The 16,893-nt window shown below is 37.4% G+C and overlaps 2 protein-coding genes across 4 annotated transcripts in view; both read left to right on the top strand.

Moving 5' to 3' along the window:
• The window catches only part of MAP3K2 (mitogen-activated protein kinase kinase kinase 2), a 53,459-nt gene extending 36,830 nt beyond the window's left edge, over window positions 1–16,629 (top strand). For all 3 annotated transcript variants that reach the window (XM_008644835.2, XM_017727307.1, XM_017727306.1), the window contains exons 12-17: window positions 2,492–2,698; window positions 3,426–3,574; window positions 5,399–5,530; window positions 6,659–6,788; window positions 7,873–8,050; window positions 9,788–16,629. In XM_008644835.2, the coding sequence (XP_008643057.1) occupies window positions 2,492–2,698; window positions 3,426–3,574; window positions 5,399–5,530; window positions 6,659–6,788; window positions 7,873–8,050; window positions 9,788–10,013 (1,022 nt within the window). In that variant the 3' untranslated portion in view covers window positions 10,014–16,629. The remainder of the gene's footprint in view (window positions 1–2,491; window positions 2,699–3,425; window positions 3,575–5,398; window positions 5,531–6,658; window positions 6,789–7,872; window positions 8,051–9,787) is intronic.
• ERCC3 (ERCC excision repair 3, TFIIH core complex helicase subunit) overlaps window positions 13,274–16,893 on the top strand; it is a 24,592-nt gene continuing 20,972 nt past the window's right edge. Inside the window, exon 1 of the mRNA XM_017727287.1 lies at window positions 13,274–13,313. Within this exon, the coding sequence (XP_017582776.1) occupies window positions 13,274–13,313 (40 nt within the window). The remainder of the gene's footprint in view (window positions 13,314–16,893) is intronic.

The raw sequence follows: 16,893 nt of genomic DNA on the forward strand, positions 1-16,893 counted from the left end.
TGTGAATAAAATTTTAAGATCTTAATGAAATGAAAATATTGAAGACGTTGAAAGCTTAAATTCTTTCCCCAAACTCCCTTGCTAAGATTCTAATGATTGATAGAACCTCTGAGTAGTTTTATCTCTGGTAAAGTTATGGATTACGGAATTCCTGACTCATACGCACAACCGTGGAAATGTTTGCTATTTTTGGCCACACACAAGTCATCCAGTATAAGCTTTTGACCTTTGTGACCCTTTTCTGTCTAAAGGAGGTATGTTACTTTGTCACTTCTTGTTTTGCTTTACCAAATCCCAAGTACGGTGGAGTTCCTGTTAACAGTTTCTTAGATTAAAAGAGTAAATAAAATTTAAGAGCAGTGATTTAAACTGAGAATTAACAATTAGCTGGTAAAATAAATTGTTGGATGTGAGGCAGCACCTTCTAATGTGTCTACAAAACTGGTTTGGAAGTAATAACATCGATATAAATTTAACATGTGTTAAATTTCTAAGGGAAGTAGAGAGAAGCAGCTGAAGGATTTTCATACTTCAGGGTGTGTCAAGTGCTAGTTGAGAAGTATTATGAAGAAATTTCTCCCAAGACCAGATGGCTTCATTTGTAGTGCGGAATGAGCACAACAATAAATGGAATTATGTTACAGGAATCACAGAAATATCAAACTGAAGCTCTGCAATGCAGCTTCAGTCCTGTCCCTTGCTCTAAGGCAAGATTTAAAGAGGCGAAGGTCTGTCACACTGACTTTTTAAGTAAACTCTAAATTGACTTCAGCAGAAGACATACTCACTCTCTTTATGTAACCAACTTCCAAGATAGCTTGTCTTATAACTTAACTTTCTTTGTCTCCCAAGACATTTTTCCTGCAAATGAAAGTAGTAACTAGTTACTCCATTTTAATGCAGTGAAGAATTGGTCATTGCCCTTATATAACACTACAGCACACACATACCTGTTTTCTCTCCTTAGTTTTCTTCTCCTGCTTTAGCTGAGGCTTTTCTCATGGCTGCTTTTTGTATAACATAGTATATAAGCAGACCTTGGTATGTAGCAGTCACATTAATATATTGCAGAATGACCCTACTTTCTTGTCACCATTCTGGCTGCTCTTCAGTCTGTGATTACATTTCCTATATCCTTTTCTACATGACTTTAGGCCAACCAATTGCTTTACACTTCGTAAGTTTTTACATTAGATTTCTCTTTAAGTATTTATATTGTAGTTCCTTACTGAGTTTCATCTTACTGATTTTGGAATCATCTCCAACTTCCAATACCTCTGTGAATTTTGATTTCTATCTTTAAATGGATTTTCACCCACACTTAATATGATGTCATCTGCAATATTTCAGTGTGTTAAATTCTATCATATGTACATCATGAGTTAAAACAGTGTATGGAAATGACTAAAGATAAACTGTTGGGGATGTCCACTTCAGTTATCTTCCCCTTAGTGATGAGAAATCACTAATAGCTGCTCTGAATCTGTCTTGGGTATAATCTATGTAGTAAAGTGGTCTGCAATACTTCATGAGTTGGCTTGTGAGAATGTCCCATTGAAATGGAAAAACTGGATTAGTGACAAACCAATTTTGACTGGTTTATCACCTTTCTTATCTTCTCAATGGTGAATAAAACTGCTTAATAACTTGTTTGCATCTCTTTCTTGGAATTTAAATTGTCCAGACTAGTATATAACTCCGAGTCTACTATTTCAAAGATTTTTTTAATCTGCTTTCTTCAGTCCTCTGAGAACTCCTCCTCCAGTGTAATACCTAAAGAATCAGAGACTCCTTCAGTTAATGCTGAGTTCTGTAGAATGAAACTTAATAAAGAGATGCTATCCTAAAAATAGTTGTTATCTAAATAGATGAACATAAATTGTGTTAGTCATTTGGTTGTAATTAATACGTTGAAGGTCAGTGCTCTGTATTTTTTATTCTGATGCTGTAGCCACCTCTGAATTTTGCAATGCTCGTGTTTTGGTTTTTTAAATACTTTTGTGGTCTTCCTGTTGATTCCATGTGTCAGTCTTTCTCTTCATTCAATTCTTAATAGTTTACAGAAGGAAGAGGCTACTTGGGCACCACATGATTGTAAATGTGTATCTTGTTCTCCTCAATATCAGAAATTTGGTATTTGCACATTAATAGAGCAATAAAAGCAGAGGCAGGGCATTTTCTTTTCTCCTCTTACAGGTCTTCAGGTTTTTGAAGCATGTTGATCGTATTTCAGAACAGTTCCAGAATTTGGTTCCAATTTTCATCTCTCAAGTTTTTGATTCTGTCTAATCCTTATATACATCTGTGATGAATGTTTGTTTTCTTCTAGGTGGAAAATTAAACCAGTAAATTTCATGATGATTGCGTCCTATCCTCCGCTGTGGCAGATTCGAACGAGATGATGTAGAATTCATGAAGTATTTGCATGCACACTTTGCATTGCAGTATTTTTTTGTAGTGTAACGTTCATGTTCTGTGTATATCATTGAAGGTCGTAAAACTTTTCCAAGAGCCAGAAGGACTCAGGGGAACAACTTCCGATCACCAGTTAGTTTCAGTCCCACTGACCACTCGCTGAGCACCAGCAGTGGGAGCAGCATCTTTACACCAGAATATGAAGATAACCGGATGAGGAGGAGGGGCAGTGACATAGACAATCCTACCTTGTCAGTCATGGACATCAGCCCACCCAGCCGCTGTAAGTTCTGGCATTTTGTGAACCTTGCTGTAAAACTCTTACTTTTCAAGTATATCATGTCAAAACCTACCATGTCAACCAAATACATGCCATTAAATAACATGGTTTATCTCTTTAATAGGCAAAGGTCAAGACTATGCTCATCAGTATTTTAATTGCTTACCTTGCCAGCTTTCATGTAGACTTTCAGTTGGAATTTACATCTGTGATAACAAAACATCGTAAAAGTGATTTGTTAGACTCTTTAGGACCTGAGAAGGGTTTTGTAGGTTGCAGTTGCTATTTATTTTTGCAGATGTTTGTCATGTTTTCAGTCAAACTGTACATCTTTAGTGGCACTGCTTCATACTTGTGGTAGCATTTCAGGAGCAAATATGCTTTGTGATGACTTCAGTAGCTCATACCTTGTAATTATGCCTTGATTTTTTTAAAAAGAAAGTTGTTTGTTTAACGTGCTTTTTCTGTTTTTCAGATTAGCTATTGCTAGTTGTTTTAAGTATGTCTAGTTCTACCACAAATTATTTTGTGAATAAATTTAAGTAGCTCATACTTTGCATTTTACAGGAAGTTTTACTGATCTTTGTAATTATATGGTGAGGTTTAGGACACACAGTCTCTGTTGTTGAAAAAGTAGTCTTTTAAAAAATTATTTTCTGTGTATTCCAGTTTTTCTCGATCAGCTGAATAACAAGCTCATTTGAAAACCAAAACATACTTATATTTTCAGCACCACGAGCTCCAACTAACTGGAGACTTGGTAAACTGCTGGGTCAAGGTGCATTTGGCAGAGTATATCTGTGTTACGATGCTGATACTGGAAGAGAATTGGCTGTTAAACAAGTTCAGTTTGATCCCGATAGTCCGGAAACCAGCAAGGTAAGTGATACGAAAGAGAGACCTTGGAAAAGACTTCTACTGAAGTGGGGTGTTCTTGACCAGACTCACATTCCTTTCCTTGAACAGGATGAACATGTTTTGAACATGTTTTAAACCATGTTATATTAGGAAATCATGTCCTTGTTAGGAATTCTGTTTTGTTAGTACTACAGATAATTAGTCTGCTTACCTGATTTTAATACTACATCACATTTTTTTAATTTTCAGACATATCCTTATGCTGTAAAGATGCATAATTTGATTTGGTGCAGTCTCGGTCTTTAAAATTAAACAATCTGTTATGAAGTGTGCTCTGAAGTACATAATTTTTATACTAACAGGAATTAGAAGAAGTTCCATTTATCAACAGAAAAGGCTGTACTAATTTAAGTGTTCCTGAAAACAAATTCCTGAAAACAAATTGGTTTTGCCTATGAAGATAGTTTGAGATTCTTAACATATTTTTTCATCTTTTTGGGGGTATTTCTGTGTTTTGGGGTTTGTTTTGTTTTGTTTCTTTTAAATGTTGTGCATCAAGACTAGCTGCTGTTACGCACTATGTTTCTCTCAAAAGAGCACAAGTTTCCTTGTTAGTTCATTCTCTCTCTAAAATTGAACTTGTCCATCTTTAAATACTGGATGCTGAAGGAGATAAACTATTTAAAGGTAGCACCAATCGTCTATTTCTTCTTTTCCCAAACCATACTTGCTGCTTTTTACAGGATGGGAAGAGAATTATTGCTTTCCCGACATTGTGACTGCGTTCTGCACTGTGGGGAGCAAGGCCGGGGAAACAATGGGTGTAAGCATGATTGCAGAATTGAGTGGCTGCCAGTTATAGTTGCTGCTATTAGTGATGTAGGATCAAGGAAAAAGTCAAGGATCATTTGTGCTGTAGATTCCTAGCGTAGTTGTTGTTGCTACTTCTTTAAAATGTGTAACAGAACAACTGATTATGTTTTGGAAATGTTAAATATAAAATATGGTAGATCTCTCCTGAAGCAACGGTTTTGTGATCTCACTTATCATGGCATTTTGTAGTAATATGTGCTTCTGTGTGTAAAAAAATTTGTTTTCTTTCTAGTGTCAGAAGTGTGAGGGTATCTGTAATAGGCTATGACAGATAAAAATTCAGGTTTTGATGAAAAACTTCTAGGTGAAATTTGGAATCTAGTCAAGTTTGAATTTGCGGGTTAGTATTTTTCCAGCATTTAACTGTACAGTCCATTTCAAAATATCTTACTTCCTTTTGCAAAATTTGTAGTATTTTGGATGGCTCCAGAGAAAGCAGTTGTTAGTGTTTTCCTTTGTTGTATTTCATTATTACAATATCAAGTGGTACTCAAAGGCATTTTTAAAGTATAGTATATCATACTGGAAAAGTTAAGATTTAATGCTAATTACTCCACCACAAAGATTAAAATGGAGAGGTTTTTCTGTATTTTGTTCATTGTTTTTTTACCCAGTTGGAGGCTTATGACATGTTGCATAATGATCACTGACCTCACGCATGTATTGATATGTGCTGTGCTCTGAAATAAACATAACTTCAAGAGAAGAGAAACAATGAAAAACCAGCAAAATAATCCCAAAGATAATGTATAGAACAGACATAGTTTTGCTTGTTTTTAATTACCTCAAATTAGCATTGATATTTTCTTGTTATAAAATGCAAAAACTTTACATCAGCTGCAGGAGTATTTTGTTACTTAGCTTGCATAACACTTCACTATGTACATACTGCTCTGCTTGAAAAAAATCAAATCCAAAATCTTAGTTTTACTACATCTAGCATGGTAAATCTTTCCTGTTTTGTCCTTTCAGGAAGTAAATGCACTTGAGTGTGAGATTCAGTTGCTGAAAAATCTGCTGCATGAAAGAATTGTTCAGTATTATGGCTTCTTGAGAGATCCGCCTGAAAGGACGCTCTCAATATTCATGGAGTACATGCCTGGGGTAAGCAAGAGCCATCGATTGTGTGTAGTGTGATGAGCACAGCTTTGCATAAGTGCACACAGATATTTAAAACTGTCCAAGTTAAAAACAGTCACCAAAGATGGGTACTAACAATTGCTTGCAGGCTCCTGTCTTCTGCATTTCTTGCTTGGGTTTTCAGAATTACAGTGCTTCGTACAAAAGCTCTTTTTGTGTTTGGTTTTGGCATAAGTCGGTGCCTGGCGATGTCTTTGAAAAGACAGTATTATCATTAGTAAACATGTAAATCTTTGTGAATTTTAATGTTTTGTTTTGCCATGCTTCAAGTATTTCAGGAAAACAAAAGGTAGCCAAGATGGGAGTGGGAATAAGTGCATACAGAAAGTAACCTTAGTGCTTGCTTTTTGTGTGGCAACTAGTACATGCTGAACTGCTGCTCTTCTGCTTTGTTAGGAAATATTATAAGGTCAGAAAACTGTAGATTTTCATTTTCTCACCAAGTGGGGTCAGCAGAGCTAAATAAAATGTGCTCATATAAAAACAGAGGCTCTGTATTTCTGAATAGTTAGAGCAGTCTACTTACTATGAGACTCCACAGGGGAAAAGCAGTGTCTGAGCATTGTTTTCTTGGTGGTGGGTTTTTTTGTTTGCTTCTTCATTTTTTGAGTTCTGGGCTTTGCTTTGGGGGATTTCTTGAGTTTTTCTGAGATTTGGAGGGCAATGTGACAGAAGTAATCTTAGCAGTTTGTAACTCTGTGTGGCAAAGCCAGGTTATACAAAAATAGTTGCAAAAACCCAAGAGGTTTTGATGAAATGTTATTTTAAGCTAAGACTTGCTTACCTCTTAATTTTTACCTAAAGCACCACCCTACAGCACGTGGTAGTTTTTTTGAGTATAAACTAACCCAAAGGGGGCCTGTGTTATGTCCATCCTGAGTATCACCACTTACCCATCAAAAAGTTCGAGGGTGGTGTTGGAGTGGTGCTGTTCTCTTTCTGTACATTGGACTAGAACTATTCAGCTGCTTGTGAGTTTTAAGGTTAAATCAAGACAGATTGTAATTGTAAATGTCTACGTTTCAGGTATAAATTTAATTGAATTTCAGTTGAATTCTAGAAGTTTTAGTGCTGTTTACTTCTGTGCCGTAGGGTTCAATCAAAGACCAATTGAAATCATATGGAGCACTCACAGAGAATGTGACTCGTAAATACACACGGCAGATTTTGGAAGGCGTTCACTATTTGCACAGTAATATGATTGTCCATCGAGATATTAAAGGTAATGATAGTTCTGTGCACAATTCAGTGCTCTTTATTACTGATCCTTTTCCAGTCTTATGTGAAGCACTAAAATGCAATTAAGTTTGAAATACTGAAATACTGACTTAAAATCAGTGTGATTGCTTTCCATCTTTTAGTCTTGTCACTGCTGTAACCTGGGGAGAGAAAAATAATCAACTTTGGGATGTTCTAGCAGACTTCTGGCAATGTTTCTTTAGTCTCCATCTGCAAAACAATCAGGACAAACTCCTTTGATTTTATTTTACTATTAATAGTTTTAAATATATTGGAGGATGATGTCATTAGAAATAGAATGTGCAGAGGGAAGCATCATGACTCGAAAGTTTATATTTAAGAGTTTCGTTTCATTAATTATATAGAAATTACCCAGCACTTCACTGGTACAAGAAGTGACCGGCAGAGGTGACTCGCCTGAGCAGACTTCTTCCATTTTACTGCTAGGAAGCCTGATGAGATGTTTGCTATTTGCAGATAGGTACAGGTGACATAACAAGTGTTGCATAAGCAAGGTGTGAATATGTAGGAAGATGGTGATGTGCACAATAGGTGTGTTGAACACAGTGCTGTTGTATTCCATAATATTTTTACCATTTTCCTGTTGGTTTGTATCAACAGTGCTTTGTTCCAGAGGAGGTTAAGATATCACAGTCAATTTGTACATCTTGGGCAGACAACTGTTTTGAATAAATGTGTAACACAAGCTGGGATTTTGCTTTAAAATAGTATGGAGACATTTTCAGTTGCATGGAAACTCCATTCCCATTTTTTTAAATTTCCCATGTATGGAACATTCCTTATTTTGTCAGGAGGGCTTTCCAAAGGGACTGCCCCTTCCTAGAAAAGGCATAGGATGCAGCATAGGATGCAAACCAGTGTGTACACTCACACATTTTCTGAACTCCAGAATAGTGCAGTAGGCATGAGCAGAGAGAGTAAATTCTCTGGCTTGAAATCCTGGGTTGATGTTGAATTGTATCCCTGAATCCAAACTTCTGTTACTGTTTTCCACACCAAAACCTTGAGTCTGTCATGAAGGTAATGCTGTGTTCCCTTCCTTCCAGGAGCAAATATTCTGCGGGACTCAGCAGGCAATGTGAAGCTTGGTGACTTTGGTGCCAGCAAACGACTGCAGACTATCTGTCTCTCTGGTACAGGAATGAAGTCTGTCACAGGAACTCCCTACTGGATGAGCCCCGAAGTTATTAGTGGAGAAGGGTACGGCAGAAAAGCAGACATCTGGTATGTTAAAAAAACCCTTCTCTACTGAGAAGTGTCACTTCATTTTCAACAGAGAGTAGGTGTTTATTATCTGAAGCTGCAGTGTTTCATTCTGGGATTTAAGCTGAAGAAGGTGGCAAATGTGAGCACTGACAGTCATATTTGGAGAGTCTTAACACTGAAATTTAATTTTTCATGTGGCAATTTCTCAGCCCATCAGTTTAGAGATCATAAGAGAATCCTTTGAACTGGCCTTGCATGAAGTTAGGATTACCAAACTGTTTTTTAGTTCTGGAGAGGTACTGGCTGAAAGCAATGTGTGAAGCTTTGAAACATCAGTTCAGTCAATGTCTTGTAATGAAACTTTAACTCTGAAATACCTTTGATGCAAGGCAGAAAATAAAATGCTAGTCCTCTAAAAGCTGAACACTTAAGAGTGAATTTGCCAGATTTAAAGGGAGTATCAAAAAATAATTTGCTTTGTTAGTAAATACTTAAGAACTAAGAGAGAGAGGTAATTTTCAAAAATGAAGGTTAGTGCAATATTATGTAATATGCCACAGTCTAATATGGCTCCAGCCCAGTGGACACATGACTTTGGCAGTGAGACTCCTTGCACTGCAGCTGATCTGTGAACATGCAGTAGTGGGCTGGCAGCAGCAGACAGGCAGGAGTAGTAACACTGTGTGTTTAAAAAGGAACTACATTATAGCCAACCAATGGCAATACTTTTAACCTCAGGGAAATTAATTCAGGCTACTTCAGATTACTTAGTAATTACTCTGATACACATGAATAATAGAGAAACCTTATAATTTCAAGCAGTTGACTTGTTCAAGTTTGAAGTATTGGTACCAAGGTTATTGTGTGTTTTTTGGTGGAAACTTAAGAAAAAATACTGAAGTTGCACTTCTGTCAGTCAGTAAATCCTTACTGTGTAAAGCAATGTACCTCTGTTTAACCACAAAACTTCTTGCAAGCATCTTGAAAAACAGTCAAACTTTCTAAGAATTGGGAAATTATTCCAGCCTATCCATTTTGCAGTATCATTCACTTGTTATTGGAAGATGCTGATCTTTCAGAACTTCTAGAATAGTTTCTCTAGCAATATGTATGCTGTATGCCCTTCTGCCTTCCTAAATTCTTTAAACATGAGTTTTGTGTACAAAGATTGTTTAGGAACTTAAAATTTTGTTTGTCAATATATTTTTAGTATCCTTAACTAAAAGAGAAGATAACATGAAGTAGGGCTTTTGTTTTTCAGCTGCCGTATTATGTTTGCACACTATTCACTAGTGATAACTTGTGCATTTCTAATGAGCTGGCAACACACGTGGTATGCTTGGAGCATTCCTGATGCTTTGCACTTCTGTTTGGCCTCAAGGAGCAGGAAAGCTTCCAAGTGCAGTGCTGAGTGTGTGGCCTTTGTCAGCCTGCTGAGCACTGGATGCTGGCAGAGCCCTACCACAGTCGGTATTGCCTGGATGAATATCTAATTATCCCTTCACTGAGGTAGTAGCTTTTGGCCCAGGGGAGTAATGAAGTGGAGACATAGGTAGTGATCTGTGTAACTTTGAGATAAAGGTATACCAGTACATGCCATTTTTTTCCAATGCCTGTTTTGTGCTGAAGTTGCTCTGTATTGTTAAGTGGACACTCCTTATTTGTGATATTTTAGCTCCTCTCTGCTATTTCTTGTGTTCCTGGGAAAGCATGACTCTGTTGTAACCTGCTGTTTCACTTCTGCCTCTGTTTCAGGAGTGTAGGTTGCACAGTGGTAGAAATGCTCACTGAGAAGCCCCCGTGGGCAGAGTTCGAAGCCATGGCTGCCATCTTTAAAATTGCCACTCAGCCAACCAACCCCCAGCTCCCACCTCACGTCTCCGACCACGCTCGGGATTTCTTGAAACGGATTTTTATCGAGGCCAAGCTGCGACCGTTTGCAGATGAACTGCTAAGACACACGTTTGCACACTATCACTAACACCTGCCTCAACTCAGCTTGCATCTACTGCATTTATTTTCTATTTGACTGCACTTTTATTTTTATTTTTTACAAAGAAAAAGGAGAAAAAAGACAAGAGAGAGAATATTCTCTTGAATCTTTGTTTCACTTAGATTGTAAACAATCTAAATTTTGTATCTAAAATGAGAATCTTCTCTCCCCCACTCACACCAGGACTAGAACTTTTTGTTTCTATAATGTACTGATGTGGTTGATGTAGATAAAGCACTTTAGTACATATTTGTTCCTTATTTAAAGAGGAAAAAAATTACAAATGCTTGGACAGTCAGGAACTGTGTGGCTTTTTCTGACACCGCTGACTGACTCAGGGTGCAAGGAAAAATAGACATGCAGCTAAAGGACAAGAAGGTTACTTCTATGTGATTCTTCTCTGTATTGTAGGTACTTGCAGCAGAGAGTTCTAAGTTCTTACTATATTTTAGCATTTTAATCAGTTTCTGGAATTTACAGTTTAAGCAGGAGCATGTGGTTCTGAGAGTTAATTGACGAAGCTGGGAGAACTTGGAACTCTTTGTACAGCAGCATGTCTAGCTGGTACTTCTATGTGACCAAAAGAAAATAACAAAAACGAGCTCAAAACTGATGTACTAGTTAGAGGTTTTGGAGTAGAATTATTGTATTACCTTAATAGGAAGATAATTACAGGTAAACAGATTATGGGCCCAAATTCGTAGAAACTACTATACTGCAAAGGGGAAATTTTCCATGCTAGACAAGGGTCAGCTATTGGATGTAAATACTGAGGAGAACGCCTCCTGCTCTATCTGCCAAAGAGAACCTCTGTTGCATAAGCTTAGAGGGAGACAGTTAACCTTAGCTGAGAAAAAATAGTGATGTTGAGAGTCAATTCTCCTCCACAGTCCCATGAATTGGCTGCAGGGGAAAGGGAGTGACTAATCCTTGTGCAGTATATGAGTTGCTTGATTCAGAATGAGATAAAAGAAATGTTTTCAAAGCTGTTGAGAGGCGCTAGGATGGAATGTATGTCAACATCAAGTGCCTGAAAAATATAAAATTCTTCCCATTCTGCACTAAAAAAAATTGGTTTAGTAATGCAGGTCAGTCATCTAGGATGTGTTGAAAATTCCTGAAATAAAGTCAAATATCTTCAAACATCTCTTAACATCAGGAATGAATCCCTGAGAAAGCTAAGACTCCAGTTGTATTTTTAATGAGGTAGCACTGAGGAATGCTATGAAGAAGGAGGCACAGCACAGAAAATTGTACAAAGAATAGGCCAGAAGTGCAGAGAGAGCCAGCAATTAAATAACGAGTGTGATTATTCCAGCCTGATAATCCAGATTGGTGTTTGTCAGATTTCCAACTGTCATAAAGTGTACATTAATCACTTTTTCTATTTCTGAAAGAGCATAATAAAAGTAGTAAAAATCTGAAATACTGCTTCTCAGTTGAGAAGCCCAGGTACTGATCAGGTGTAGTGAATAACTGACTTTTCACGACAGAAAAGTCAGATTCTCATATTTTTGTAGAAGAACAGAACATAAATAATTTAAAAGGGCATTTGGAAATAAACTATTGGACTACAGAACTGAAATTATGTTTACTGTTTTGGATGATTCATTACTTGCTTTTGTTGTTTTGTAAAGGCAGAGCAGGCTGGTACTGTGACCCTTGTCTAGTCTGACAAGGCTCTACCTGTTCTGCATCTTTAGAGGACTATCAGAGTTACAAAGTGCATGGAGACAGAACAATAAGCTTACCCATTCCCACGGTCACTCATGGATAAGATTTCTGAACTTATTCTGCTGAATTCCACATGTTTTACCAGAGCATAAGCAGGAGCATGGATCTATCCTAATCACTTTACCTGTAGTGGAGTGAGAATGACTTTTTTGTGGCCATCTCTCCAGAGACTGAGAGTGGTGACTTCTTCAGCTTATGTGAGTATTTTACGCAGCTTATAATTTTCTCGGTCAGGGTACACAGCTGTGCAAGGTTTCCTAAGCACAGGGAGAGCTAGTCAGACCAGGAAAAGTATAAAAGGCTGAAAGGAAAGGCAGCTTGTACTGACTATTTTGTTTGTTTGTTTCTCTGTCACTAGATAAAAGCTATGAAGCAGCCTTTAAGAAGAATTGGTATGTACTCTGCTGTAAGGGACCTTTGCTTTATAAGCAAAATATAGTGACAGTAGGGATGGGAAGTTTAATGTAGAACCTGATCATTTATGTAGGTAATTTTAAAGATCATGTAATTGAAATGATTGATTTCAAACAGACTAAGAAGGTACCAAAACCAAGCTGAAAATGTATATAAAAATCAGTAGTGGTCAGTGATACCTGAAAAGGTAAGAAAATTTTATATATTACCAAAAAAGGACATTAAAGGGAAAATGTAACCAGGTTTATCTGTAGCATTCGTAACATTTAAATATACTATTCTAAAGAGAAACTGCACTCTGAAGCTTGAAAATTTTCAGAATCTAGTTTTCTTATAATGTGTCCTTTCTGTGAGACAGTGCTGGATCATGTATATTGCAATATCACTTCCTTATTGTGATTTTTAATTACTGAACAATCAAGTTTGCTGCTTTTGTGCCTTTTCTAAAAAAAATGGCATTCAGTCATGACAACGGTCAACATTTTGGAGCCAGGAAGAAAACAACTTTCAGAATGCATTTTTCATCATGTCTTTGGCACGTCAGAAAGCTGCCAAGAAAAGACTGTGCTTCTTAAATGAAGCTGAGATTTTCCAGTTTGAGTGATTCTAGTAAAATTTTACGAATTTAACCGAGGTTAGGCTTGAGCTAGTTTTTTTCACCCTAAGAGGAATTTCTCTACTGACTTAAATAACTTACAGGAAATGAGTTGGTTATTAACACAAATGTTTTGAGCTAGAGATAATTATTAAGCTAAATCAGACTTTTACCAGAAGGCTGGCTATTACTTGCCCATAGTGGGGTAATGCAGTAAAATGAGCTATATACAGGGTTTGTTAGACACTTACAGGGACCCCTGGGGTGATGGTGAACAGCCCCTCATTCTAGAATTTGTGAGGGTGCATGGAACTTCATGCTTTAAACTCCATTGCAGGAGGATTGCAGAGCCAAGATCCCTGCTCACAACTTCTTGTATCTCACTTAAAAAGCCACCAGCATTTTAGAATCACTAATTAGTCTTAATTGTTGAATCCAGTTATAAGAAAATGCCAGTGAAGGCAATACTGCTGCAGGGTTGGTTTGCTTTTCTGTAAACGCCACAATGAAGCTATACTCTCAAAAAATAAGGGTTGGAATTCACGGTGAGTATGTGTATTTTCAAAATTCTTATCTCCTAGTGAATTTTAGTATTCTGTCTGTTGCACATATTAAGTGACAAAAGCTGCTTCTGTGGTATGATATTAATGGTGTAATTACAGTCCTGTTAGAGCATGACTCAAAGTTTCAGTAGTGCTGTGTTAGAGGAAGTTGTTTATTTTTTATTTGGGTGATAGAAATATCCATGGAAGAACTCAAAAAGGTATGGATCTAATAATTGCATAGTTAAATCTACAGTCTTCTTTTCTTGACAGTTTAAATATAGTCTTAAAACTTTAACTTGATTTACAATTCAATTTGCAACTAAACAGTCCTTTCAGTACAAAAAAATGAAAAGTTTGGGTTTTTTTAGCTAGTGCCTTTTTGTCTGTATGCCTTAATTTTGTTCATGTTAGAACACCATATTGAAATATGTCATACAATTCCATGTCACCAAAGCAGTCTTAGCAAATGGTTTTTTTCAAAGTGCCCAAACCAGAGTTCGCCTAACTGCACTGAAAGGTGTGCATGAATTATAATTTGCAGCAGACATTCAAATTCAGAACTTCAAAGTGATTTTTGGCTTCCTGTGCTAATACAGGTTTTGTATTTGCGTTCTGGAGATTGTACACTGATGCACATACCAGAAAGAGGATTTGTCTGCGTGCACAGAAGTAACTAGATTGTCAGGATCTGGCTTCCTGGCTCTGGGTACCAGACTCTGCAGCAGAGTTTCTTACTGGGCTTGAAAGCCAAGCTGGTACATTTGTAAGCATGGTACTGTATTAAAAGCTCTGTTTACTTTCATGCACAGGAATATGATCTGTCCAAGCAAACCAACAGATGTCTTTCCTGTGCCTTTTGGATAATCCTAATCCTGCTGTTGTCTTGACTGAAAGCCTCGTAGCACCCGTAGGTACACTGCAGTACAGCAAGCCATTCTTTTGGACAGCATAGAGCGATGTCTAATTGCAGCTTCAGAGACTTGAGCAAATTGGTCAGATCTACAGTTATTTATAACCAATTTCTTACTTTTTTAATCTTGAAAGACTGTGTCACGCATTTAGAAAAGTATAACGTGTGTGCTTGAATGTAAGTCCCTATGGTGTTTCTGGAAAAGCGAAAGTATTGCTGCCAGTGTCATTTCTTCTTCCTGGTAACTTGCTGTCTTGTGGCAATGACAAGTCTGCAGTGTAGAATCACTTAAAATTACCAAAGCTTTTATATCCCATATACATATAGCCAAAAGTGATGTTTCATGTCACTTATAGATAGTGTATATCTACCAGTAAGCTGTTGCTGACTGAGTAAAGCAGGTACTAGTAAAAAGTGAGACACTGCCTGTATTTCAGACATGTGGGTGTTAATAGTTGCTGTTCTGGTACACAAAAATTCATGCTTGTATTAAAATGAAGAGTTTTCTTTTTAAAAGCTCTTTCTAATTTAATCCTACTGTTATCATTCTAAAATTACTGCATAAGCTTGGTGACTAAAACCTGGTGACTTCTGTAGCTGGGTTTGAGCCTTGGGACATTTAAAGAACGCCATGAAGATAAAATTGTGACCTGATCTGTTTTGTGTGCCATAGTGAGAATGTTCCAAAGCTCCAGGAAGCAGCCAGTCCTCTTTATGTGACAGCCAGATGTCACCCACAGTTACCTGGGTGTGGGTGCTGCCTTCAGGAGGAGCCACTAATGCACACCAAGGGATCAGACAGGTTTGCTATCAACCCAGGATATCTGAATCAAAATCTGAGATCAGAAACAAAGGAGCTTCTTTCTCATTTGATTTCCCCTACTTGGCCCACACAGTTTATTTTTCTTTCTAGCTGGCAAAGTTTAAGTCCTGCATAGGTGGTGGCCCCTGATAGCTCCTGAATAAAGGTGTGTGTTCAGCTTTAGACCAGGGATGCTGCAGCTCCTGGTTTGCTCGTGCAATCCTTGGGTGTCCTCTAGCAATATATACGTATTCGGAGTTGAGGGATGGGATGGAGGAAATGAAATTTCTCAAGTTTCAGAGCAGTCACACCTTGGCTAGGGCTTAAGTTTTCATAAACTTATTTTAAAGGGAGAGGAACTGGATTAAATGGCATAAAAATTGTATCTTGTGGTTCAACCCTTATGTTGAGTCCACAGGTAAGGATTGGAGGTCAGGGTCTTCGGTTGAGAGATAAGGAAAAGGATACTCCAGCTCCAGAGTGGGTAGTAATAGGAAATGCATCTGAGCTTTTTTTGTGCTTTTTACCCGAAAACTAGGTGATCCTTTTCCCCCAGAGGTTTATATAATGTGGATATAAAAACAAGGATTGCATTTTCTTTTCTGAACAGCCATTAGATTGTCAGTTCCGTAGCGTTTGTTTCTTGTTAATACCAGTAAAAAAAGGTGGTGTCACCCTAAAATTGGAATGGTTTATTAAAGCATAGTGTCTGTCATCTCAGACCTCGCAGGAGTCGTGTAATGGAGTATCACTGTAAATACGTGGAGGAGACTTAGCTTAATTGGAACGTAGGCTTTTAGTTTTCATGAAGCTATGAATAAAAATTTGTAAATTTACTCTTGATCTAATGTACATTTTTATGTAGCCATTAAATTCTCTATTTAATCTATCAGTTTCTCACTGTAAATGTTTTTACTCTCAGTTGAATGCTGGGCACAGTTTGTAATGTATGTACACAAAGGTGTTTTTTTCTATCAACGTTGAATTTTTTGCACATTTTTGGAAATATTTAATTTGTACACTGATTTAATACTCTGACCAGTTGTCGATGGGTGTATGAGAATCACGTGTGTGTGCAATGTACTACTGTCTGGATGTATGGGGTTTTTTATTACTTTTGAGATGTTGCTACCAGTAACTGCACTGCTGTTGCTGCTTTACATGAAATATCTTGTGTATAAAAAAAAGATAAAAACAATTAAAAAATTAGCTTATGGTTATCATGGTTGAGGAACTCAGGAGTTGGGCATTGCTTGCAAGTTCCGTTGTCAACAACCTTCCAAACTTATAAAACAACCAACCAACCCTGCCTTGTAATTCTGTGTATGCATTGAATGTGTGTGTGTATATATCCCAGTAATCTTATTCCACAATTTCATTTCTACATTTTTATGAACTTGTTTTTTAAGGGTACTATGTTTAGTTAGAATAATTAAATATATAAAGGCTTTGAGAGATGATTTACTAGATAAATATATTTTCAGCTGGCTGATGTTCAAAATATTTTTTTAATTTTTGTTTTTAACCATTCGAAATGTATTTGTATTTCCAAAATCAGACACGAATTGTACTTAGAAATATATTAAAACACTCTGTAGGGACAACAGTGTGATTTCTCTTTTAAGAATTCTGCACTTCAGAATACTGCGCAATGTCACTCTCGTACCTCAGTTCCGGGTTGGCTTTTTTATTGTTATTTACAGTGCGCTTTCCGGAAGTCTGTTTAATTCCTTTTACTAATTTTTAATTATTTTTGCTCATTTCCTGCTGCTCCGGGCGTGCCCGGGGCGCGGCTGCCTCCCGTTCCCGAGGTCCCGCCCCTGCCCGTCCGCGCGTCTCCCCGCCGCGGGGGGGGGGCCCGGCGCGAG

The sequence above is a fragment of the Corvus brachyrhynchos genome, unplaced genomic scaffold, assembly GCF_000691975.1.
Source record: "Corvus brachyrhynchos isolate BGI_N302 unplaced genomic scaffold, ASM69197v1 scaffold452, whole genome shotgun sequence".
Classification (NCBI taxonomy): Eukaryota; Metazoa; Chordata; class Aves; order Passeriformes; family Corvidae; genus Corvus; species Corvus brachyrhynchos.